The 27,172-nt window shown below is 37.9% G+C and overlaps 1 protein-coding gene across 8 annotated transcripts in view; it reads left to right on the forward strand.

Annotated features, from left to right (window-relative positions):
- Nucleotides 1–27,172, forward strand: part of CTNND2 (catenin delta 2) — a 640,288-nt gene that overhangs the window by 403,826 nt on the left and 209,290 nt on the right. For 6 of the 8 annotated variants that reach the window (XM_038129852.1, XM_038129853.1, XM_038129848.1 and 3 more), the window contains one exon: nucleotides 4,128–4,446. In XM_038129852.1, coding sequence (XP_037985780.1) covers nucleotides 4,128–4,446 — 319 coding nt within the window. The remainder of the gene's footprint in view (nucleotides 1–4,127; nucleotides 4,447–27,172) is intronic. The other 2 variants (XM_038129849.1, XM_038129854.1) reach the window with 1 other exon arrangement.

Consider the following 27,172-nt stretch of genomic DNA (forward strand, 5'->3'; position numbering starts at 1 on the left):
TTTTCTGTATGCTGTTTCTGCAATCAAGAGAACCATAATCAGGGCATATATCAGGTTTTCAGAAGTTTTCATTATATTTAACAAGGGCTTTTCTTTCTCTTTGACAAACATTTGTAAGAACATACTAAATGTCTGTGTGGTACCCCAGATACTCTATTTACTGGGTGTGTGATTTTGGTTGGAGCAGTGAGGGGCTGAGATCATACAGTATCTTTTAGGTATTAATGACATGACAAATTAAAGCAAGACCTTAAATGTTTAGGGGACAAACCGAGATCACTGAGACTGTAGTGCTTGATTTGCAGTGTGAAGTCCTCACTTGGAAAATTCTCATTTCAGAAAGTCTCAGTGAAACCCTTTTCTCAACCCAAAATTAAAATTCTCCTTTTCAAGGACAGTTCTTACATTGAAGTTTAATATATTGATAATATATAAAGATTTTTTGGCCTACAACTGAGCATGTCATTTTTTTGTACTAGATCTTTGCTGGCTGCAGCTGAGTGTGTGTGCTATGGCTCTCCCTCCAGCATGAGCCAGCCTCAGCTGCAAGTCATGGACTGTGCAAGCCCTTCCCGTGTGTCTGGAGTGGGGCACTTGGGAGGGGAGGTTGGGTCCCAGTCACCCTCTCTTTGTGTCTCTGCAAGGCCTCTGTGCTGAGCAGGAGCCATGGGAAGGCAAACCAATGCAAAAGGAGCAAGCAGAGCTTCAGAAACTTACCTGACATTCAGAATTCACTGAATTTCCAGGTAAATTCCTGAGAAATGAGGAGAGCAGTCACTATTGAAAGCAGTATTTTCATGGGTGATCACTTAGGTAAGACACAATACAGGATAAATAAGGTTTTGAGTCCTTCCACTTATTTATCTTGATCTCCTTGTGAGTTTTGTGACTTTGAAGACCAGAGGAAGGTCTGCTTTTGTGGAAACCTTTACCTTCAAGCTTCACAAAACTAAACCTGCTTCTTCACAGTGTGGTTATGAATTTTGGTTTTACCTTTATGTAGAGGCAGAATAGGGTCAGCAGTAGACCCAGGAAAACAACATTACTTGACTGTGATTCTGCTTCAACCAGGCCAGATCTCAGGATGGTGGGAGAGGAAAAGATAGCCCATTTCTCCAGAAACAGTTCTGTTGAAATTCCTTTTTGTTCCTCTTTTCCCTTGCCGGGGCAAACCCCGTGTCCTTGTCAGCTCACCTAAACTGACCTGGTTCTGGTCAAAGTGTAGCTGGCTTGGATTTGATAGGACAGTCAAATGCAAAAGTTAGAGAAAGGGCTAAATGTCTTCAATTAACAAACAGGTTAAAAGGTTGCACGACCATCTGCAAATATACCTGGTATGGGAATGCTTTCTGGTTCAGTCCAGCTATGTGCCTTCTGGATACCCTTTGCTAAGAGAAGATTTGCTATGCTGGGTGACAAAATCAGCTTCTAAATCTGTTTCATTAGACATAATCACTCTGGCTTTGCTGTTTGAATAGCTAAATAGAAGGGAGGTCTCAATAGTTTGCCATAGCCTAAGAGAGCCACAGTTCACTCAGTAGGTTTGGCTGCCAAAGGATTTTGTTTAAGCAAGGGAAGTGCACTGATAGAAGATGACCTTTCTTCAGTTTTACATACATTTATTTTTGTAATAATGTCTGCTAAAGCATAACCCATGTACAGTCAATAACAGTGGATGTAGTCAAGTTAGATGTAGAAGTTTTTCTAATATGTAGTTGTTTGGGTTTTTTTGTTTTTCTTTTAATTGATCTGAGTAACACAGTTCAAATAAACACAATTGTGGATGTTTAAGTCATAGATTTGTCTCATTCTCGTATTCTGAATATGGCATTTCTGTGTTCATAGTGATAAAATTCAAAAGGAAGTAGCAGTCTGCTAGGAAGGTAATTTGAGAAATGAATCAGAGTGACTTGATAAGCTTGTAGGTGTTAGGATGACAGCCAGTTTCAGTTTATATAAATACCTATTTTGATAACAAGACAAAGGAGAAAATACAAAGAAAACTTTTCAAATAATTTAAAAACAAACACGATTTTCATTGTACTGTCTTGCAAAGAAGATGAAGGAAATACAGTGGTATATTTTGCAAAGCAATAAACATTATGATGAAGTTCTTGTTTTCAGCAGTATTTGTGTTGTAGAGTTTTTTGCAATTCCCCATACAATTTGTCAAAAGGTAGTAGCATATTCTATGGAATGACTTAAGACTATGCTATGTCAGTATAGAATTACATTTTCTCTTTTTCACTTGAAAATATTTCTAGTATTTTTTCTAACTTGTTTTATTTCTCTTTTTCTCACAAGGCACCTGATTTTGGTTTTGAACTCTATTTTCTGTTGAAATGTGATGTTTGTCTTTCTTTCTAACACTGAATTTAGCATGATTTGTGCATGGGATGTATAAATATGCTGATACTGTTAATGTATTTGAACTTGATGCTGTTTTATGAAGAGGTCTGTGTGTTTTAATTACTCATTTCTTAAGGAGTATATACATATATATATACACACACTAGTAATTAAACCAAAAAATTACATGTAAAATGTTACTATATATGTGAGTAAATGTGATTGTAGAATCCTAGAGTGGTTTGGGTTGGAAGGGACTTTTAGAGTCATCCAGTTTCAGCCCCCTGCAGTGAGCAGGACCCTTTCAACTAGATTAGGTTGCTCAAACTCTATCCAACCTGACCTTGAGCACTTCCAGGGATGGGGTAATAGATAAGTGGGTGATACCACTTTCTTATGTTTGGAATGAAGTTATGATACTTGCTACTGTAAAATGCAATACTTTTGGACCATAAGAAAAAAAAAACCTAAAATAAGTTTAAAAATTCAGTATAAATTTAAAATTTTCAGATGTAATTTTGATAAGTACAACATCATACAAAACCATGGTAATTGTATTTAAAGCTCACTGTATTTCGTTTGCTGACACTTTGAGATAAAATGCTTAAAATTCCTTTCATGAACCTATAATGCATTAAATATTTATTTTTAAATGTGCATGCCAATGAAAAATGATTGGGAAATCTGTTATAAAAACCTGTCTCTTCAGTATGTGGTTTTGTCTGCAGTTTAGCATATGAATTTGACCCAGCTAAAAACAGCCCTGGACTCGGGCCACTCCTTTTGGCAAAAGTATTCTTGTTGTCTTGGGACAGGAAGAAATGGCAATCACCATGAGTTCGTGTGCCACTTCAAACAGTCCAAATTTTCTTTTGAGCAAAGCCAGCATTTAATTTGTATCTGTCTCCATGCCAAAGATCATGTGGGTATTGGTCCTCTTGCCCTTACAGTGATAATCCATTTGCCATTAACTGGACTTTGGTTCAAAAATACTCCATGTTTAATCCAATGGACTGAGTCTCCACTACCCAGAGCTGTAACAGAAAGATAATGGGCTACAAGAGAGATTAATAAGATTTTTGAGTCGCAAAAGCATTAAGCCAGTTTAAAGCTATTGGTTAAGCTGCTCAGAACTGGTAATGCATTAATCTTGAGCTGTGGTGTATGAGCGCAGCCGCTGCTGGTGTGCATTAAGACATCTACATGGTCACCTTGTGCTTAGCTCTTTTTCAGACTGAGTTAGCAATAACACTCTCCTAAGTCTTAAGGTGAATCTCCAGGAGATGGGTTAACAAATCATATGCAGTGATTCTCAGTATAAGGGGTCTGGTTTTACCTGCTTTATGGGTACCAGGGCTACAAATCTAGGATGGCTGGGTATTTCTTCTGCTGGAGAGCCATCTGTCTCATTTTGGACTCTTGAGCCTTCTTTGATCCTCCTCCTGTTGATGGATCTAACTGACTTCCACCCCTGTAAGGACTGCAAAAGCCTCGGTGGTGGTTGTGAACCTTAGCTTGACCATTCCCATGCTGCTTCTGCACTTCATTTCATGTCAGCGCAGTTAGAACCCCGGGTGACAATACCTCTCCAATCTGTTTAATTCGAATTAAGGTCTTCTAGTCCAGAACTGGCATGTCATTTAGAAATTTGTTTGATGGTTATTTCCTTCTAAGGTTTGGAAAATGACAATGTTGCTTGTTTCTTTTTGTTTGTTTTTTTTCTCATTCTTTTTGAACCCTCGTTTTATATGTGTGTGTTTTTTTTTTCCTCTGCCTAGACCTGGTTAACCATTTCTGTGAACAGGTCCTCAATTTTTTACTTTGTCCCTACTTTCCTGTCGTAGCCCCATCTTCCCCTGGTGTCGACTCCGTACCCTTACAGCGCACAGGCAGTCAACACGGCACACAGAACGCAACCGCGACCTTCCAGAGGGCCAGCTATGCGGCCGGCCCAGCCTCCAATTACGCAGACCCCTACCGACAGCTGCAGTATTGTCCTTCTGTTGAATCACCATACAGCAAATCTGGGCCAGCCATCCCACCCGAAGGGACCTTGGCTAGGTCACCTTCCATTGATAGCATTCAGAAAGACCCCAGGTGGGTGAAACCTTCTTCATTGTCTTTTATTTCCTGCTCGCGCTGAGGTTTGTAATTGCGGTTTGCTTTGCGTGTTTCTGCTGTTGGATATATATAAAAAAACACCTGTGGTGGTACACGAAAGACTTTGTTTGCATGACAGCATTGTTCTGATGCTTCACCTTGGAAAGCTCTCATGAGCTGTTCTGTGCAATGAAATTATAGGTGTGATCTTGAATGTGTGTGTGTTTAGCCTGCTTTCAGTAGTGCCACCCCTCAAAAGCTTAAGAAAAGTAGTTTTCTCTGGAAATGGGAGGAGTGGAGTGACTTGACTCTGTAGCCATTGTGGATTGAATTTTCAAGTTGCTTCTTGGGCAAAAGTTGTTGCAGTTCTTGGTTTGTCTACATGTAATGTATATAAATGCTGCAGAAAAGGTTATTTTGGTGTTGTGCAGTGAGACTGAGCATTGTGAAAACAACATGTAACCAGGCTTGTGTTTCATCCCATGTGTTGTACAGGCTTGCAGTGCCAGTATGTGGTAATAGAATGTATGATTACAGTTTTGCAGAAATGGTTATTGCTGTGCATGCTTTTCAGATATTTAGCAAAATTTTTACTATTGCTGATGACCATCCTAACCTACTTAGGGAAGGTGCAAGGAGGAAAATTTACAGCCCAAGCAGGCACATAGATTAGAGAGAGAATTTTCTGAGGAATTATTTGACTTCCATGATAACAGCAACAGAAATGCTAGCTGGAATCTGCAACGCACTTTGTGATTCTGCTCAGTTTTCTGAGGGAAAGGAAAGCAATTCGCTTTGATGACTTTGAGTTTAAACTTGTTGAAAGTGTTAGTTTATACCAGCATTTTTCTTTGGCAGATGGTGTGATTTATTTATTTGTTTTAATGTGTAATTTAATGATAGGAGAGTCCAAAAATTTACCTGCAACAAAAATGCTGTAGGTTTTTAAGTAACAATCCAAAATCTAAAAAAAAATGAAAAAGAAAAATTCATAAACTGATTCTTAACTTGTTTGGCATTATAGCAATTCTTGCTCTCTCTCCACCCAGGAACAGAACAGCAGATAACATTTTACAACACATCAGAAACATCCCTGCTTGCAGGCTTTTATTTGTTGAGAACACTTCTGTCTTCAACCTTTTTTTCCCCCTTAGCTTTAACTGGAGAACTATGAAAAAAATTGTATTTAATTGCTCCCTTGCTCCCTTTCTTCCCCCTGTGCCAAAGCAAACATTAGTAACAAGAGGGGAAAGGTATTTTTCTGAAATGGTGGTATTATATTTCTATTCAAGAATATGAGAGCCCATGTATAAAAAAGAGCTTTGCTTTGTAATTGTGTTATGTTGAAAGTTAAAGACAGTTACATTAGGAGTGCACTAGACCAGATGAGAAATGACTGTAATCTATATGAAATGTTCTTAGGAGAAGCATGATGGTGTTGAAAATGCTATTCCCTATAAATAGGAAAGACATATAGTATCTCTACAGGTCTTAGACATAATACCTTTTTAAGAAAAGGTTATTTCTGTTCAATTCCTTTGCTATCAGTTTACAACTGTTAATGTATAGGGATATACAGGATATATAGGATACATGCTAGTATTTTTCATTTGCTTCTTTTTTGGTTCTTCCTTGTCATGCCATTTGTACATTCATGAGTATTGATTTCTGTAGGTGAAATAGGAGCGAGGAGGCATCTAGGTATAAAATGAACTTCATAAACCCTTTGGAGGGGATCATTAAATATTATTACTGATTACTGTTAGATGGATTGGAAATTTGTACAAAACTTTTGTAAATAGGTTTGCATAACTCTTGGTTTCATTTATTTGATCTGTGGGCTGTGTGTGGTATATATTAGTATTTCTGCCTTTGCATGTTGGTTTGAATAATTCTGATAAAGAAATGTCAGAAACACACTTGATTATGTTTTGCCTTAATCCCCAGAAACCATACTCCACCGAGGCAGACTGACTTGTGAAACTGTGTGTGGCCTACAGCAGTTGCTGATCATTCAGCTATTGGAAAGACATTGAACATTTGAAAGGAGTTGGGGAAAAAAGTAACAAAAGCAATCTGAATGCTTTTAACATGTTGATTTATATGAATAGATTACAAAAATGCCAATATATTGCTAGTTTGGAAGTGATAAAATGAAAGACTTTCCAGATACTTCAAAAAATAATATGGAAGGATTGAAATGACTTTGGGTGGAATGTGGGCGATACAGTCAGGAAAAGGAAAATGACCCAAATGCAATACAGGTTTTTAGTGGCTGTGTTGAGTTGGGCTGTATGCCCGAGAGTTTTATCTTACACAACAAGAAAAAAAGTACACAGGTTGGTCAGCAGCTGCACTTTGTCAACTGATAAGTCACAAGTGTCCTTACAGACATGTTGCTGCTTTTGTTGGCTAGTGGTTGGAGTGTTTTATGACTATCACAAGTTGTAGAGGGCAATAGTAGGCATCATTTTCAGACACCAAACCTACCTGTCCAACCAGAGGTCCAAAAATATGCTCAGTGGCAGAGGAAAATCTGCAAGACAAAAGCACACTATTTATAGGCTTTTGATTAGCCTATGTATCATTCAGCCCAAGATGAAAATGTAGATATCCAGAAGAGATTGTACTCACCCTTATAAGCAATTAGCATTCCTAAAATTGAACATAATTTTCTGGAATCTGCAATTCAGACAGAATTTCTGTCTGGAGGTCCTGAAAAATGGTTGGCAGACACTGATGTAATTGACCTTTTTTTCCATTGTTTTCACCATGTAGTTTGTCTTACTGATACTCCCAATTTTGAATACGTGTTCTAAGCTGACATTTGGCAAATTAAATTTTAGCTCAACATCTGTTCTGCATCATCCAGCTGTCATAAAATGCAGTTCAATGTTCATTAAGTTAAAGTTTAGGACAAAAACGTAAAAAAAAAAAAAGGGGTATTAAGATGTTTACAATCAAGTTTGTGGCAGGGGATAATTTTTAATTTATACACGTAGACTGTTAGCTCATAGGCGTTTATAGACAGATATATAAACAATATAGTAAACATTTTACACATCTGTACTGTTGGAGAGTGAGGCTTTGTTGTTTGAAAAGGAAGTAAGTCCCATATCACTGTCAGGAATAATACTGAAGTTCTGCATATGGGAAATGGAAAAGTTCATATCATTGCAGACTGATTTTTCAGAGCATTCTTTTATGTTTCCTTCATATAAAAAAAGGAAAAGAAATATGTGCTAAGGCTGTGATATCAACTGTTTCATGCCATAATTTCTTATAAAAAGATGTGGTATAAGGAGCGAAATAACACAATATTTATTTTATAATTATTTGGTTTCTTCTGAACTGTGATTGAGAGAAGTCTTGAGTGTTTTAAGATATCAGAAATACATGTTAATATGGTATTTTCCAGCCTACTTTCATGAAGGAAGATATATCTGTCTCTTGGAACCAACAAGTTATCTGTGGCTTGTGTATACTTACTCTTATTGTTATTATTTTATTATTATTTTATTCTTCAGTTTTATTTTGTCCGTTTCTAAATTTTAGGAGAAGTGGGGAATCCTTGAAATGTTGGGATCCGATTGTCAGTATGTGTGCCTTCTAGATTTAATTCCAAATTCTGAACTTGCTGAATGTGTATAAATTACTTGATTTTTGAAGTTTTAACCTAGTAAGAAGCCGTGTACACATACCGCTGCGGCTAAGTTACACTTGCTACCCAACAGATGAAAATAGAACATTTTCATATCCTCCATTTAAATACATACTAATGAGCAGTAGCTTTGCTGGTTTATGAACTCAAACTGTGTGGTTTGATGTGTCCAGTCACCAGGTGTTCTTCATTGTTGTATGACTTCCCACCTGTTAATTTTTACACATGTATACACAGGTCATCTGCAAAAATGCTGGCAAAAAGCTGAGGCAACAGCAGGAATTGTGTGGAATACAGTCCACCGTGGCTACCAAAGTGATTTTCATAATTCACTGTCCCTTTTCATACTGCCTTGAATTACATTGATCTTCACTTAAAACTTTCTGTTATGGCTTCACTTTCCATGTGTTTCAGAACCTTTAGAACTATTTATTCAGAAAAAGTTGATAATTTGGTGAACAAAACTGTAAAAGGTCCATTATTCATTATAGAACAGACTGCAGTAATGATTTGGCTTTTGTTTAAGTAGAAAAAAACATTATCGTTAGACAATTATATTGCAACTTCACAAGAAAAAAAGAAATAAACCCCAGTTATCTTTTAGCAGTTCTCACCTTTAGAACTGTCTGGGTGTAAGTCAGCACAGAGACAAAAGTTTTCCAGGAGATGCATGATTTAACTGTAATACTCTGAAACGTTTCTGGTTGGTTTTGCATTTTCAGAGTCAACTTCTCATTTCATTAGCTCTGCTGACCTTAATTTCCTCCTAAGCAGAAAACAACAGTGCTAACTTCTAAACTAGCTTTCTTTTCTCTTATGGAATGATATAAATGAGATCAGAACCTTTTGTGTGAACTGTAAGTTTCAAAACTCATCTTTTTTCTCTTTTTTTTTTTTCCCCAGAAATAGATTTCATTTGCAAAATACAAGCTAGAGAGCATTCTTTTTATGTAGGAAAAATGACAGAAGTAAAATAAACTCTAGTTTAATTTATGTGCTCCTGTAAAACTGCTTATGAGATTAGCACACAGAGTTTGGAGCATGGCCTGTTAAATGTTTCTGCAGGAATCTTCTCCAAATACTTAATCTCACTTTGTTACAAGGATTGTCTCGGTATTAATGGTGTTAAGTGTAAGTCTGAATAGCAGCCAGGCACTCTGAGAGTCTAAAGAATTAAGCACATAACAGTATAATCCTGCACGGGTGGGACATTGGCAATCTTGGTGGGAACGTTTCTGGTAGGTTCTTTGGGAAGGGTTGTCACTTTCAGAAAGAAACTTCTGGTGAGATGGAAGGCATTGCTGTGACAATGGTATAGCTGGTGGCAGCACTGTGCTACACTGCTGTTTTCAGGCCTGAGACATTGGCTGGAATCTTCAGAATCCCAAGGGACTGGTGGTGGCATCGCTGGGTTTCTGGCCTAACTCTCTAATGCAAGGTGTAGAGGATTGAAGTTCGCATTCTCAGTCTGGATGAGACAGAATGGGGTTTGCAGATACTCCTGCTTTCATGTGACACAAGGCATGATAAGCAGCTCTCCTTTTCTCTTAATTGATCTCTCTTATCCTTACCTGAAATTTAGCGTAAAGGGGAAGGTTTCTCCAGAGGTGGTAGTAGTAGGGCAGCCATGGGAAACACACTTTAAGTGAATCAGATTATGTAAATTTTGGCAGTGTAGGCTTATCTCCAGAAGCAAATGTTTCAACTTTCTAGGTCCTGTGAACACCCTAAGTTTTTGGGGATTTTTTTTTGCATCAGATTTACTTGGGCCGGGCCCTTGTATTGGTAGAGCCAACCGGACTGTGTTTGAGAGTGCTCATTTCGTGGGTCTGTGTTTAAGTATTTCTTTCATACAGGAAGGAGATACCAGGTTTACTTTCCCTACACTGAAATCATACAGTCTCTCAGGATTTCATCTATATTCCTCCTCAGTATGAAAAAGTGACCCCAGAAGAATAAATTTGAAGAGTCTAAACAGCACAAAGATACACCCAATTCAAGAATAGCAAGTCTGGAGCACATTGCAATTCTTCATAGAGATCTCTTCTTCATGGAAGGTGGGAATTTTTCCTTAGTGCACAAGGTAGTTTTTAAAAAGCATAGCAGCTATGATAAAATAAACAGCAATCTGTTTTTCTTTCCTGATGAAGATAATTAAGGATGAATCTTACTTCCTTAAAATAGATGGGGATGGAATCTATAGACTATCCTACAGTCTGCAGTCCGTTAATTTGGGATTGTGGAACCTAGCTGGAAACCTTGTGTGGAAAAGATTTTCCTAGTGAATATTTAGTTCCAGCATGAGCATGTCAAAGTAAACGAGCATCTGACTTGTCCTTGCAAGTGTCAGCTTATGGTGAGGTAAAGAATTGATATCCAGAACTTGTAAAACTTATTTTTGTGTGTATTTGAGCACACAGAACTGTAATCTACAGGAATTAAGTGACTCTGCTTTTAGCTCATGAAGTACTTACTACCCTCTTTCTCTCCTTTTTGACTGGTGCCATTTTACTGACAGTGCAGGAGGCCACTCAGTAATGTTGCCATCCTGTCTTTCGAGAAATCCGATCCTATCATTAGAAAATCTGCTCTGTTGTGCTCACAGAACATCAGGCTTTCAGGATATTGCAGTAAGATGGATGGTGCTGGTCCATGAATTTTGAATAATGAGTATGTCCAGGAGAGCTTACAGTTCCTAACCTATGAGCAGAGTAGAAGAGGTTATGTGTAGCCATTTTATTTGTCAGCAGGGTATAATTTTGAAAGAGATGATACCTTGTCTCTTATTTTGATCTGCAGGTTTAGTTCTTCCAGTCCTCTCCTTCTACCAGAAGGTAATTCCTTTCCATTATGCTGAAGGGAGGGAAGCAAAAGGCTCCCTCCTTGTGACTGAGGCAGGGTGTTCAGGAGGATGCTGCAGGAGAGCCACGTAGTGTGGTAGATGCACTTCTAATAGCTCAGGGGAGATAAGACTGATGTTTCCTTTTTGAAGTTCTGTTATTTCTAACCTCCCTTCCTCTCCAATGCTGGTCTGCCTCTTGAAGAACAGCAACAAAGCAGTTCCCTCTCTTTATCTCTTCATCTGTTGTGTATTTTAAGGGCCTCATTCGTCCAAGAAGAAACAAGTGGACAGTGTACTTCGTACTGTTCATAGCTCATTTCTGGTTTTTGCATGGCATTACTGAGATTCTAATGGCAAATATATGTTTCAGTGCAGTTTTTGCCTTTGTTTGCCACACGTTTGCTCAGCATCCCATGGCTCATTTGCAAACTTTGACAGATGCAAAATCTGTGTGGTGCCTTTCTGTGATGACAGACTGTAAGAGCCAGGAAATGTTTTAAGTATATTTTCCAACCAGACATTAAAAACAAGGAGAAGAATCATACTTTCAGGCTTCAGTGGGCTCATGTAAGCTGTTATGATCTTTTGGCACGATAAACCACGTAAGAAGCTTCTCATTAGCAGCTCTTGGACATCTCATCAGCCAAATGGATAATAATGATCTTACTTTTTACAGGGACATTGAGAATAAGTTTAATTTTTAAGGTGCACTGAAGTTCAGAGGATAATCCTGCTTTTACTTTCATGGGAAATACAGTGGGAGCAAGAAGAGGGAAATAGATGGAGAAGATGAATGGGGGAAAATTTAAAGAAGTGATATAAGATCAGGATGCATACTCTCAATTTTTTCATTAGAAAAAGCAACTGAAAGTCATGCTCGATTGTGAGATAAATTGCCATGCAGATTTCAGAACCTGGACCTCAGTGTCATATAACATAGCTATTTTATGAGCAGGAAACAAGAGCTAACATTGAGAGTGTAGAACATTCTGCAAGATAATAATATCAAGTGTTTGCTAAAAGAATTCTCTCTAGTGCAGTGCAGAGCTAAAATATTTGAAGGGAAAGAATGGTCAACAACTTTTATTAGTTTCTAGCAGAACTTTTTAGCTTTTATAAATTAAAAACTTGACTTTAAGAACTTCAGCTCTATGTAGATTTAATTGTTAGATGGTAATAGACCTATCTCTGCTAGCTCACTCAAGATCACAAAAACTCAGAATATTCTGGGTCAGAAGGGGCCCATAAGGATCACCAGATTATCATAGAATGGTCCCTGCAGAGGACACACCAGGAGTCACACCCTGTGCCTGAAAGCATTGTACAAACGCTTCTTGAACTCTCTCAGGCTTGGTGCTGTGACCTGTGCAGGCTGTTCCAGTGCCCAACCTCTGGATGAAGAACCCTTTCCTGGTATCAAAACTAAACCTTCTCTGAGACAGCTCAGTCCATTCCCTTGGGTCCTGTCGCTGTTCACCACAGAGTAGAGATCAGTGTCTGCCCCTCTTCTTCCTGTCATGAAGAAGTTGTAACTGCAGTAGGGTCTCAGCTGAGTCTTTTCTTCTCCAGGCTGAAGAGACCAAGTGACCTCAGTCATTCCTCATACAGCTTCCCCTCAAGGCCCTTCACCATCTTCATAGCCCTCTTTTGGGATCAGAGCCTGATGTGAAGTCCAAACTCCAGCCTTTATTTCTCTGGTGCATCACTGCTTCCCTGGTGATCTCCACCAGCTTGACTTAGATTGTTCTTTCTCATCCCACTCCATTGCCCCACTCCAGGAACTCGATGAACAAGTGAGGTTCACAGATTCACCTCAGTTCTTAGCACTAAGCAAGCAGTTTCCTAGGAAGCAAAAAATACCACTGATCCCATAGAAAACTGCAGCCATTGTTGCCAGGGAAATTCCTAGTCTCTAGACTTACTGTGAAATATTTGGGGTTTTTGCTTGTTTGGTTTTGGTTGGTTAGTTTCTTTAGGCCACTGCAGCATCAGTGGGACCACTTGCTGCTTAGCTTGCCATTTACCATTAATAATTTGGGGGTCATGTTTGTTCTTCACTGTTTAATGAAGTGGAAAGATCTGGATACCTGAAGACCTGGAATGAAATGGATGGGTTTTCTTAGCCCGAAGGAGGGCTAGGAGTGAGATATCTCGGTTTCGTGAACATACCAAAGATAAAAATGTGGATAAGGAAGAGCTATGTAAACTCTGTCCCAAGACAAATAGTTTATGTCAGGAAATGACCAAAAGCTACGCAAGTTTAAAAAAAGTATTTTAATACAGTTTTTTACTCTTTATAAATCGTTTGATGTTAGCTTGATAATCTTTTCATTCTATGTGAGGACATGATGTATTTATTTCATAGATTTCTTTTTGAAGAGGAGGGCTGATTTTTTTGTTTTATTCTGTTTGATGCTGTGTTTTTCTGTCTGAAAATAATTTCTTTCTGAACCTACTTGAATTTGAGCATCTTGAGTGTAAAAACTTGGTTTGAAAGTCTGGGCCTAATAGCTGCAGCTTAAGAGTGGTCATGTGTGTGTGTTGGTGAGAGGAATGAGTACGGACAGCACAAGTGTAACAGGTTTCTTAGTAAAAGCAACTCCATTACTTTCCCATTAGCCAGGGCTGCATAACATTTCATTGTGATTCTCTCTCAGAATCTGTGCTGCTCCGTCAGCCTCACTTATTCCAGCTCTCGTTGCTATTGTGAAAAGTGGTCCCTTTTCTTGACCAGGAGATGGCTGCTAGGTGTCTAGCCTGGAGCAACCTAGAGATGTTTGTTTTTCAGAGGTATTGGTACTTTCCTGTTAGCTATGGGATATTGCTGCCATGCCTGTTCTGGTTCACAACTTGGAGCTGCGGATCTGAAGCAGGAGTTCCCTGCTTGCAGAGAGCCAGGATGTCTGGGCCTGCTCACAACAGGGGGTTTGCTGCCAGTGAAGTTTACTGCAGCTGAAGACACAAAATATTTGAACTGTTTTAGTCAGTTGTAATTCATGTCCAATGATTCACAGAGAGAAGCAGCCTCTGTTTTTTGGTGAAATGATCCTGTAATTACATACATAGTGTGAATTACGTTACACGGTAGCTAAATTTATGGCCTTAAAATAACAGGAATTTGTTTTCATCCTGCAAGAAATTGGCCTTTAGGAGCTTACCCTTTTTACGCCTTTTTAGGTTTCTGTATAGTTCGATTCTGTCCAGTACCTTTTTATAGAGAAAGCTTGACATTTTTCTGCATGAGAATAGCTGTCAAATGTCTTGTAAAGCTCTGGCTGCACACAAATGGACACATAGGGGGATCTTTTAGATGTTTTGCTGTTGGTTTTTTCAGGAAAAAATGGGAGAAAGGTATTTGATTTCTCCTGTGCCTTTACCTGAGTTTGCCATGATTGGCTGAATTGCAGAGCCTCTGTTTCAGCAAAGCATTTCGTCTCTCATGTATTTAGAAATTCTTTTAAATGCATGAAATCATCTCTACAGGATGAAATGTTCTTTGCATAGTCTTCTCTGGTGGATTTTTTTTCATTTGTCAGCAGCTACATTTTTTAAAATAAAATTTTATCCTAAACTGTCAAGGTTTTATCTGCAGCTGTGAAGGGATAACAGATCCTGTCAGCCACTGCTTTTTCTGTGGCATGGCTCCAGCAACCATCTGTTACCTTTCTGCTTCTGCATGATTTACACACCAGAATCTCCCCTCTTAAAAAAAAAAAAAACAAAACAAAACCACAAAAACAAGACCATAGAGAAGCGTTGTACAAAAACTTCGTTTGAAGTATGTAAGATTATATAAATGATTTCAGTAAATGTGAGGGACCAGTTCTTGGGTCTGATAAGAGAGACTTTAGAGCAATTTGGTTATGCTTCACTGAAGGAACAGACTGCTTTTTCACAGGGGGAAATAGCCTGCATGAAATCTTCTCATTCAAAAGTGTGTGTGCATGACTTTCACAGAGAAATTCAGGAGAAACGCACACTGAATGCCTCTCCACCTTTTCCTTTCCAGTTATGAGTTTGAGCTGATCAATTTTCAGGTCAGCTGAAGTGGAAGTACTTTCATTGAGAAGCCTGTTTATCATCTCCTATATGCCTGTAATCATTTCAGTTGTACACATGGGCGCAGTGAAACTGAGCCTAATAGTTCATAATCCACAGTAGGTTTATTACTGAGCCAGATTTGCCTCATAATAATAATGCAGACAGCTTCTCAGAATAACTTAATAACTGCAGTGTGAATGCAGAAGCCTTATTCCTGTTTCATTTCATATTCATCAACATAAAAACTGTCTGATACCGAACTTATACCTTCCTTGCTTTTGTTGTTCTAAAATAAAATCAGATTTTTGGTTTGAATTTTATTATTTATTAATATTAAACATAACTAACTTTCACTCTGTTTCAGTGTTTATTTTGTGGACTTTTTTGTTTGGTTGGTTTTTTGTAGTTAGCACTAAGAATGGGGGAGGAGTCATTAGCTTATCAACTGTTTTCCAAGAACATGTGATGAGAAACAGTGTACACTTCATTGCTAAAAGGAAAAAAAGAAAGTGTTTTGGAAGGGTGAGGGGAAAAACTGATGGAGCTGTTTTACTTCAAAAGAGTTTGTCAGGGAAAAATGTATCAATCTCACTAAAATTTATTTCAGAGCACTATTTATTTATTTTTGCCTCTCTACAATTAAGAATAGAATGAATGGCAGAGAAATGATAGGGCTGGTAGGTGACAGCTGAGATATGCAGAATAGTGAAGGTAGCCTGTTAAACTTGTATTGAGAACTTTAGCATAGCCTGAAGGATAATTAAATGCACAAAGTAGTTTTCAGAAACATTTTAAAGAAAAACTATTTATGAGCTCACATCTCTAACATTTTAAACTTCTCTGGAAAATGAAATTCTCTGCATGTGGTGTTGATATAGTTCCTTGCTGTTACAGGATTCTTGGGAAAGCTAAACTTATGGTGCTCCCAGTTGTGCTAAATATGAGCAATATAAGCTGAATCCTGCAGTCTTTTCTAAGAGGAAATTTCATTTACTTTGTAACATGACTTTGAATGGAGTAAGTGCAGCAATTCAAAGAAACTTCTGTTCTGCTGGAATATTGACCATGAGTTTTGATCGTCAGTGGTTAAGGGGCAATTTTTTAATTTTGGATTAAAAAAAAATAAGAGGATATGAGGATAAAACTGTCCTGTGACTTTTTGTTAGATTACAGTGTAAACTAGTGAGGTTCGAGAATTTGGTGATGATAGTTTGAAGTTCAGCGTTTATTCACAGTACAAGCAGAGTCTGGAGTTTTATCAGTATATTATTCTCCACTTCATGAATCTTGTTTGAGGGGGAGAAAATGTTTAAAAGGCACTGTTGTCAAGTTCACAAAATATGTGCAATGAGAAATACGTGGAGAAAGCATTTTCATCCTGCTTCCATTAAAATGGTCTTGTAGTTTCCCTGTACCTCTCTTACATGCAACAGCTGAGTCTCTCAGCAAGTTCTCAACAGCTAGAAGCAGTTCAGGGATGGGGTTTTTGTCATACTTTCAGATGAATAAGCTGCTTGATTTAAACAAGAAAATAACATTTTTTGGATAATAATTGTCTAATAATGTATCACTCAAATTGTAAGATGTCAGTGTAACAAGAGAAGTATTTTTCACTGTCAACATCTCTCTAGAGTAAGAATTTTGTTTCAGTTGGGATGTCATGCGTCCTGCTTAAAAATTTTAAACTTCTGGAGAGACATGTTTTAGATTTTCTTGTAAGACCTAAAGATTGAACTCTCAGTGGTAAAAAAAGTAAAGCAAATAAACTTTTAATAGAGCAAGCAAGATTTTCATATGCTGGCATTTGGTTTTGTTTAGAAAATTCAGAAAAAAATAATGGACTTTTGAAATAAAAGCCAGGAAAAAAGAATAAAAGCTAAAATTAATAAATGTAGCTTTTATGTTTTCTGGGAATTTAAAGACTGATTGAGTGTTTAGAAAGTTCAGAGGGAAGAGAGATGGCTGTTGTAGTATTGTAAAAAATATGATCTCTGACTTTGTTTCTTTTACGTCAGGGAAAGAACACTTTGGCAAAGAACATTTTTCTTCCTCATTCTCCCCACACCCATGTAAAATTTAGGCTTTGTAATATTGAATTCTCTTAGGATCCCATTGAAAAGGAGACTAGTGTGAAGATTTATGTATCTCTCTCAATATGTGCCTGTGATAGTGATAGTGCTGCAACTCTCTTGAGAAGATGCAAGTTGGAATGGAGGCAGTGAAAAGTGCCTGGAGAATTACTGCCCAGCATCCCCTTTTAATATGCAAACCAAAAGTAAATATATGGATTGGTGCCACTGTTTCTGCACATCTTGCTAGCATTTAAATGGTCCAGTGGTTTTATTTTGCTGTATGTGTTCAGTTCCAAAAAGCTCATGTTCAATTTGAAATGAGATGTGAAAAGCTGGACTGATGAAGAACAAGAGAAAGAAAGGCGGGATTAAAAAGAAGAGCAGTTAAATTGTTTAGTTATGCCAAGGATTAAGAATTGGTAGCTTCTTTCTGGACAGGTCTGCTGTGAAAGCCTGTAGGAAGGATGCCATGTGAAAACTGCAAAAATATTTTTGGAAAATGTGGGCAAATACATGCTCAAGGTTGTTGTTAAATGAGGTTTTCAAAGACTGCAGCAAAGGGCAGAACTCTGAAGGACCTTGGACATCTAAGAAAACTATGTGGAAAATGTACCCAACTATATTCAACAGTCTCATGATACCATCTTGTAAAAATCAAAACTGCTTTGAAAGCTTGATTGCTGGAATGAAAACCCCACATTTTGAAGTAGACTAGCAATTTAACTGCGCAGCTATTAAGTCTAGTTAACTAACTTGGAAAAAAAAAATCTGTTTTCTTTACTACTCCACACATGGCATTTGCTAATCTTAGCTAATTATATATACATATATTTTTGTGTATTTATCTATGTATTTAGTATTAAGTAGGGTTTTTAGCTTGAGCATGTGCTGGCCATGGAATGTTTTGAAAAGAGAAAGCTTTGCAGAGCAACGGATTTTTAGCAACGACAGGACAGTGGAAGACCTGTGGAAACTTCAGTCTTTCTGTATCTAGAATAAATACAATTTTTATATGTAGTATGTATGCATATGTAGAAGCCATAATCCATGTTTTTCTGGCTTGACTCTTTATGCTGACAGCATGTGTGCGTAGGTGGGGAGATGGAGCACAGGAGCAGGGTGTGATTTTTATTCAAAGACATGTGAGATTACTTTGGTTTATAAGAAACAGTAGGATCAGAACAGTGTGAGTGGAATCTCCCTGGCTGCTGCTGAAATTCCTTGTGTTAATCAAACTGAGAGTACGTTCTGCTTAGATATTAGGAAGAAATTATTCGTTGTGATGGGTGGTAAAGCACTTGAACAGTTTGCCAGGAGAAACTGGGGATGCCCCAGCTGTGAAAGTGTTCAAGGCTGGATGGGATGGGGATTTGAGCAACATGGTGCAGTGAAAGTGGTCATGGAGAAGTGGAACTGAAAGATCTGTTCCAAAACAAACCATTCAGTGATGCTATGATTCTGTGACATGATGATAAGCACTTGGCCTAATGTAGACCCCAGCCTCTCCAGCACTCTTTACATAGAAACCTCACGTTCAAAGGACATGGTGTGTCCTCTGTCGCCTTCACAAAAGATACATGTTCATCGTGTCCTCTGCTTAAGGTAGAATCATTGCCTATATCCTTTATGACCTTCATAGTGGTCTCTGCAGAGTATCTTCTCTTTTGTCTGAAATTACAAGCTCAGGAGGTGCAAATTTTACGTATGCAAATTCAATTGCAGCAGCTAGTTTTATTTATGCCATTAGGATTTCCTTGATTATAAAGTGGAAACTGCAGTATCATTTTATTTCAGGTATTTGTGATGGTTTTCACTGACAGCTCAAGTAACAGTCATGGTCATTTTCAGTGTTTAAGTTACAGGCAAGTTGCAGAGAATCTCTTTTATTTCCTTGGTTTCAAATACAGAGTTAATATGGATACTTTGTCAAAAAGAAATAAAAATAATCTGAGTATTCAAAAATGAACATACATTGCCTGGGTTTCACATTAATGAGTGGCTGTAGTTTAAAACTTTACCTTGGATAGGAACACAGATCCAGTTCAGTGGTTAACCAGACTGACCCATGCTGCACCAAATTACATCCACAGGCATATTATATGAAGAACCAGAATAGGTGACAAGGTAGTGTAATCCTGAAGTGACAAGAGTTCTGACCTGGTTTGTGTCAGCTGGTATGTCTAGGAAAGGCTGGTGTCTTACTAGGGGTGTGATATTTGGAAGCTTTCCCCCAGTAGAGCCGATCTGTGAGACTGAAGTTCTCTATCTTTGTTTCATGACTAAGTTTATGATGGAAAGAAGCTTTAAAATTCAAAAGAGGTGAAGGAATAAGCAGGATTTGTGGAAGTCCTAGCTAATTTGCTTGCTAGGAGATGGTGCTCTTCCTGGAAGATGCATGACTGAGACCTGGATTTGCTAAACTTTAAAGAGTACTAGTACTATTTAAGGGTATTCATTTTTATAGAGTAATAATAATATTCATATTAAATAAGTATATGTATTTACATATAAGTAAAGTATTTGCATATTTCACATATATGTGACCAAATTCTTTTTTAAAAAAAGATAAGTTTGCCATTTAGGACAACAAAGTTGTTTGTTTTCAAATGAGATTTAATTATTGGCTGATGTGGTACTGTTTATTTGTTTGGTTGTTTGCTTTTTATTAAAAATTTTGTAAGAACATTTATCCCTGAATAATGTTTTAATTTTAATTTTTAGACTCAAAATTGCATTTGCTGAAGACCTGTAAAATAATTTAAAAGGATTATATGTTACATTTAATAAGATGATGCTTCCATCTTTTGGGTAGGAAGCAGATTCTCTATGCCCTTAATAGAGATTTATGTTTAATAGCCTATTGCATAGGACTGGTCTCCATGGAGCCTCAAGAAATTAGGGAAAGTAATAAATTGTCAGAGTTTTTTGGGGTTTTTGTTTGGTTGTTTGTTTTTTTTTATCGATGGGGAATCTCAGAAACATTGCAAGAATACAAATCTAGTTAGAGTCAAGTGAAAATTCCCCCTCATGTCTTACCTCACTTCCAAACCAAACACTTGAGTCTCTGAAGTCCTTAGAATAGGTACTTTCTTTCTTTTCCTGTTCTCTTATTTGACACTTCAACTAGACAAAGCTGAGTGATTTTTCAACAAGTAGCTAAAAATAGGTAGGAGAGTGGCAGATATAAAACTAGTATGAATTAAAATGATCAGAAGATTTACATGGATGTGTTTCTTCTAAATTTGTCAAAGGGTGAAGCAGAAAAACTTTTTAAGACCTACAGTAAAGTAGACTGGCTTGAGAACTCCAAGAGCAATATCCTAGTTGCGAATTTGTTTCCTGCTTATTTTGATCCTAGGAGGCATTTCTGGCTCCCGGACTTCCAAACCTTCACATTTGAAGTATGACGTGTTAGATATCATTCAGGATTTCCTCTCTTAATGCCTTTGGGAACTGTAGCATGCATGTGTCCTGTCAAGTAACACTCCTTTGGAATGGCAGTTGGTCTCTTCCTTTATTTCTCCTTTTTTTAAAAATAATTTTTAGAGCCTCTGGTGATGTGCTGTGAGCCAGGGTGTGCAGCCATCTAATCTCATGTGGGTTTTGATTCTGAAGTGGTCCCTGTTGCAAGTGAGAATTTCTGTTTCATGCACACACCTTTTTTTTCCCCTCACGGAGCAGGATGCTGGGCAATTTTTTATTGGGATAACTACTAACTTCTCTGCTGGAAGAGGAAGAATTCAGAGCAGAATTTTATTATGGTTGCAGAAAGTGTGAGTAGCTGAGAGAGTGGAGCTGAGCTCTTATTTGTTTACATGCTAAGAAGGGTAGAAGAGACAGTGTGGTGATACTTCAGCTGTGAAATGTAAGTAAGACTTTAATGCCTCATCATTCAGAATAGCTCATAGGGCAAATTACAACTTAAATTTGGTGGTGGAAGAGACACATACTCGCTGAGGGGCTTATTCCTTGCTGTACTGTACACAGTATGCCTAGGCTATATCAATTTGACTTATTGTTGTTTAGTGTTTGGATTGTCATTATTGGCAGGTCTCTAGCTGGTGGTGTCTGATGTTTTTAATAACAGGTGTAATAAGCACAGTCATACTGGTTGGAGTTGGTAGAAGAAGCTCTGAGGGCTGATAGAAAGCTACTGCTGAGAAATTTTATATTAATTAGTTAATGGTAGGAGCCTTTTGTTTATGTCAGACATCCAGAAACAACACTGGAAACCAGGTCTGGATTTCATTTTTCAAAGTTACTGGACGTGTGTTGTATAATTGAAAAACTTATCCTCTTGGTTTTCGAGCTTGTTGGAGGCACACAGAGGAGGGTGCCTTTTTTGCCTTCCTCCATGCCCATCTCCTCCACAAGTTGTAGTTAGACTGCAGCAGTGCAATTTATGGTGTGCCATATGGAATGCCATATGAGGAGGGAAGCAAGGATCAAGAATCTTCTGTCGTGGATGGCTAATGAATATTTTCAGAATTAAGGCTGACCTGAAAGCTGTGACTTGTTGCAGTTACTTGCAGGTTATACCAATGGCCTCAGTAATTCTGCAGCAAGAAAATAAAAACAAGGGATGAAGCCTACCTTTTCCCACAGAAAAGGCTGAGGGGTCTGAAGGTTCTCATTCCAACAGATTAGTAGAGTTGAAGATGATATGAACCTGTGAAGTACTAAAATACAGCATTACTAAATGTTTGCTGGTTTAAAGTTATTTTAATATGTTTTTATGTGAATCGTCTTTGTGCCTTCATTCTGAATTCAAAAAACAATTTAAATAGTCTAAATGGTTTTTTAGACAAAATTCATTTTTTTCTGTATTTTACCTTTTTATTTTTATGAGGTTGAAGAAGCATATAGATGCCTTCAGAAAGGAAAGTTCCTCTCTTGAGCTTTTTATCAATAAAGGAGGCATAAAATTAGTTTCAGTCTTTGCCTTCTAAGATACAAAGTTATGCTTTCAAGTACATGAATTAAGTTTTTGTTTAATAGAATTTGAGTGGAGGGAGTATCAGAGGAGTATCTGGAGTATGAAATACTGAGAGGAGGAAATTTTTCAATGCACTCACATGAAACGGCTTTCTTCATTTTATTTACAAAATTTACCTTTTTTTGTTTGGACACTTGGTATTAACTAATCTCTAACAGAAGGTGTAGTGTCTGATTCACAATAGATGTTCTAAAATACACTGTTTGCAACCCCTCTTTAAGCTTTAAGTGTTGAAGGTGATGCCTTGTCTCTAAAGGTGTTTGTACAGTACTGTTAGTTTTACACGGGCAGCATAAATAATGTATTGTGAACCTGAGCCAGGCAGCCTGAGTGTTGGTAACAATGCGCAGAACCAAGATCGCTCTGCAAAGCGATCCAAAAAAATACGGCTATCAGTTGCTATCTCACTGGGTAGGTGAGGTAGCTGTAACTGAAAGCTAGTTTGAATTGTCAGCATAAACTCTGTCTAGCTTGTACATACACTGAAGTTACTGAATTCTCCAACAAAAATTGTCACAGGTAGTCAAGAAAATCTGTTTGTTGATGTGAACAAAAGATACCCGTCTCTGGGATTTCCAGAGGACAGTATTCGAATGCATGACAGTGTTTGCAGAGTACATTATTTCTAGCTTGGGTTGGTTCTGAGTCTGCAAATTTTATTCACCTTACTGTCCACTGTCATCTTCAGGAGAAGGCAGATTGTCCTAAGGGAGATGATACATGTGTAGCTGCTTGTGTGTCACAGAAACAGGCTTAATCTCTTAAAGTCCAATAAAAGGTGTGATGGATAGTAGTTACACAGAAGGAAAAGTGGGAATAAAAAAGGCATGGGACATCCCTTATCTTTCATTTACACTTTCTAGTACAGAACTCAGCCTGTGTCATGTCACAGGATGGCTGTCACAGTGGCTGTGCAGCTCCAGCCTATATTGGTCCAGTTTGGCTTGTGGAAACAGTCATGATTTAGTATTTAATAGTTCTTTTTCAGGTATTTTCCTGTTTCAGCCTTACCCATGAAGCAAAATGCTGCTTTTCTCAGTTATAAACACTAACTTTGGACACAGATTGTAGTTTCGTTTTCCACTACTTTGAGAGAAGTCAGGTTTTTTACACGATCCCTTTCATTGTTCTTGGTATTTGTTCTACAGTCATGCATGCAAAGCTGTGATCCATATTTATTGTATTGCCACCAGTTGCTTCAGGCCCAGAGTATTTACCTACTCTCCTTAATCCCCCTAGCTGCTAATTGAAATAATCCTTGGAAATTTCTTGAGGTACTATTATCCTAATTCATTCTAACAGGTAGTAAGTAATATTATTTTATGCTTCTGGTTCATGTGCAGAACTCATCCTGTACCTGTGCACATAGTGTTTAGAGAAGTGGGATAAGGGGTTGACTTGGAGTATTTTGTTCAGGGTTTATTTTCAATGGCTGAACATACCTTCTTAAACGTTTTTTCTTAGGGGATTTTTGTGTTTGTTTGGGTTTTTGGAGTTTTTAGATTACTTGACAGAGTTTGATTATCAGCTGTGTGTGCTTTGCTTTATGGTGACTGAACGCCTGCTTTATGTCTCCATAAAGGTCTGGGAGTAAGAATACCATCTTTTTTACAACTAAGTTGTGAGTAGCCTTCCAAATTGTAGTTGCATTGTTCAGCAATGTGTGATCATAGGATCATTTGGTGAAAAAGCAACTGCAATGCATATGAAATCTTGTTGCTCAGTTTCCACAAAAAACGTCTTGGGTTCATTATATACCTCTCATTTTGGCCAGAGGTTAAATGTAGACATGCAGGTACTGTATTACTACTAAAAAAAAAAAAATCTAAACATAAGAAGGCTGAACACTGTGATTTGAATTTAAAAAGAAATAAAAACAAACTGCAACCTAAACTAGCAGTTTTAGGTTTTTTTGCTGTTACATGCTTGAAAACAGTTTCTGTAAACAGGGGAATATCATCTCATTTGAAAAGTAGACATCATGGCACTTACGAATTTGTCATATAGCACTTTGGAAGATATCCATGAGAGCTGTACTATGCTAATTTTTACTGCTGCCCATATCTCTCCATACATTAAAAAAGATTACCTAGACTTTGAGATGAAAAAAAGTGTTGCTATACTTTTTCAGATGCATAATTAACGTCATATTATTAAACTGGAAATCCTCTGGGATTCTAGAGCTTATCTTGAAGAACAGTTCCTTGGTGGTCATCTGGGCTTTTAGATGATAAAACAATGTACTTATTTTTATTAATACTGTGATATTCTAGACTGCAGTGCAAGATCTGTATTAAAATCAACTTCCCTAGGGGGGGCTTCCCCATCATGGTTTTTTACACCCTCCTACTACAATATTTTTTTGTGCTTTGCTCACAGACTTCACTTACATAAAATCCAAAAGGGAGACAGCTTGTGTCAATTCAGAGCATTTCTTACCTTATATAGGTTAAAGTAGTTTATAAACTTCAAAAACATCAGTTATTTTTATCACACTGTACAACCTGGAAAGTGTTTTTTAGATTGATATTGCTTATGAAGCTTGTTAGCTTGTGGCCTCCTCTTTCGTTATTACAAGATGTTGCTAGAAAATCCTTTTAAAGTTACTTCAGTTTTTCTAATATGTCATTTATTTCTAGACTGCCTATCTTGATTTCATCATTCAGTATCAATGAAAACAATACTCTTTAGGCCAAACATTCTTGAGGGTGTTTTTATCCCTAAAATTGTAACTATCCTTTAGTTAGATTTAGCCAGGTAAAATATAAGAGTAGAATAATGGCATAACATACTTTGTTCAAAGTCCAAAACAGTCCTTGTCCTAGACAGTTCAGCTGCAGCCAGGAATGCCACTGCCACTAAAGAAAAAAGTCTGGTCAGGAAATGCTGGATGGTGCAACTTGTTGAAGCCTAGGTTTGTTAAAGGCTATTAAAAATGAAGAAAAATTAAAGAAATTAGTGCTTCAAAGCATTTTCTTTATGTCTGTTGTTTCTTTTCAGTTCATGGAAACAGAGATAGTTGAACTAGATAACACAGTTTTTATACAAAGGCAGATGCTTCTCTACTTTTGTAGCTGAGTGGAAGAAGGATATTACTGATTAAAAAGAAAATTAGGTAGCAGTACAGGAGATGAGCCTGTCCTTGCAGGCTGAAACAAGGTCTGGAACAAGGTCACATCATCAGCTACCTTAAGGTGGCTAAATGCCCACCCTTAATTTGAGAGGTAACTGTTCTTCAAAGGAGACTCCTCAATGGTGGTGTGTTAGCTGATTTTCTGCTCTGAAGTCACCATGCTTTTTTATTTATTAATACCACTATTAAGCATTCAAGGGACATATATGTATTTTTGCCCTCCTCTCAGATTCCTGTTGACTTTGATGTGAGATTTTAAATGAGGTCTGTAATCTCATAGCTTTCTGAAAGAGCAAGCAATGAAACTTCAGAATTGTGATTCTAGGTTAGCTCAAAGGGCTTTTGAGTCCTGTATCTCCTCTGACCGAGGTCAGCGCCCAGGGTAGAGGACAGAACAAGCCTGCTGTTATTATGCAAAATGTTTTTGCATCTATATTGTGTTCAAGGAGCTTTTCAACTTACATGCACCTTCTTTGAAGATCTCTTGGGAAACTTGCACTTGATATTTTAATTCAACGTCTATCAGTTCTTGTACTGAACATAGCTTTAAAAAGGAGATCCATATTCCTTTTCTCCATGGCAGTCATAATTGTGTAGATCTCTGCCACACGTCCTTTAACTCATTTCTTTTATAGGTTGAAGCATTCTCTGTGTACCTAGAAGTATATATTATGGAAGCTGCTCATTAATTATTAGTGTTCCCTTACAATCGTCTCTATTTTCATTAATATTTCATTAATTTTTACTTAAATATTTTTGCAAGAGGGACATTAGAACCAGGCATTCAAGGTGTGTACCACAGATATGCAAGTAAAGATAATGACAATGGTGCCTTTGTCTTACATTGTTTTCCTAATCACATATTGATTTCACAGATGTTTCACAGTATGATGCTGATACTTTCCTAGAACTGTTACAATCCAAGTTTTTTTCATTTTTGGAAAAACAGTGCATTCTTTGGCTTCTCCACAAGCTTCCAGTGACTCATGTGGTTGTATGTACTCAATTAATTCAGTTTTTAAAAATAGTTTCTAAAAATTTGGCCAGGTTTTTACAGGCCTGTAGTTTCCCAAATATTCCCTGCAACTTCCTTCTTTTTTAATTAGCATTCCTCTGTCTGCCCCCTCCCCCCAATTACTTAATATACATATAATTTTAAGCAGGAGGTTGCATAGTTTAGCTAGAGGTTCTCTTATTTCATTCTTGCATTTCTTTCATTGTGCATGCCATCATAGAATTGTTTGAGTTGGAAGGGACCTTTAAAGGCCATCTAGTCTACCTCCCCTGCAATAGGCAGGGATCTTCAACTAGACCAGGTAGTTCAGAGTCCCATGCAACCTGACCTTGAATGTTTCCAGGGATGGGGCATCTACCTGGGCAGCCTGTTCCAGTGTTTCACCATCCTCATCGTAAAAATGTCTTCCTTTCATCTTGTCTCAGACTACCCTCCTTCAGTTTAAATCAATTCCCCTTAAGTACTGAAAGACCACAATAAGAGGTCCTCAACTCCAGCTCTCTCAGCATTTCTGTATAGAAGTGATGCAGTCCTCTATTCATTTCTGTGTCCCTTGTCTGGACTACTCCAACAGTTCCATGTCCTTTCTGTCCTCTGAGACCCCAGAGCTGGATGCAGCACTGCAGGGGTGTCTCACCAGAGCAGAGCAGAGGAGCAGAATCCCCTCCCTCACCCTGCTGTCCGTCCACTCTGCTTTGGATGGAGCCCAGGACACAGTTGGCTTTCTGGGCTGGGAGTGCATGTTGCTGGCTCATGTCCAGCCTTTTTTCCAGCAGGATCCCCAAGTCCATCTTGGCAGGGCTGCTCTTAATCCGTTCATCCTCTAGTCAGTATCAATACTGGCCCCAATCAATACTATCAATACTGACCCCAACTTAGGGTCAGCACCTCTTGCACTTGGTATTGTTAAACCTCATGAGGTTCCCATGGGAACACTATTCAAGGCTGTCTAGGTCCCTCTGG

This window comes from Motacilla alba, chromosome 2 (assembly GCF_015832195.1).
Source record: "Motacilla alba alba isolate MOTALB_02 chromosome 2, Motacilla_alba_V1.0_pri, whole genome shotgun sequence".
NCBI lineage: Eukaryota > Metazoa > Chordata > Aves > Passeriformes > Motacillidae > Motacilla > Motacilla alba.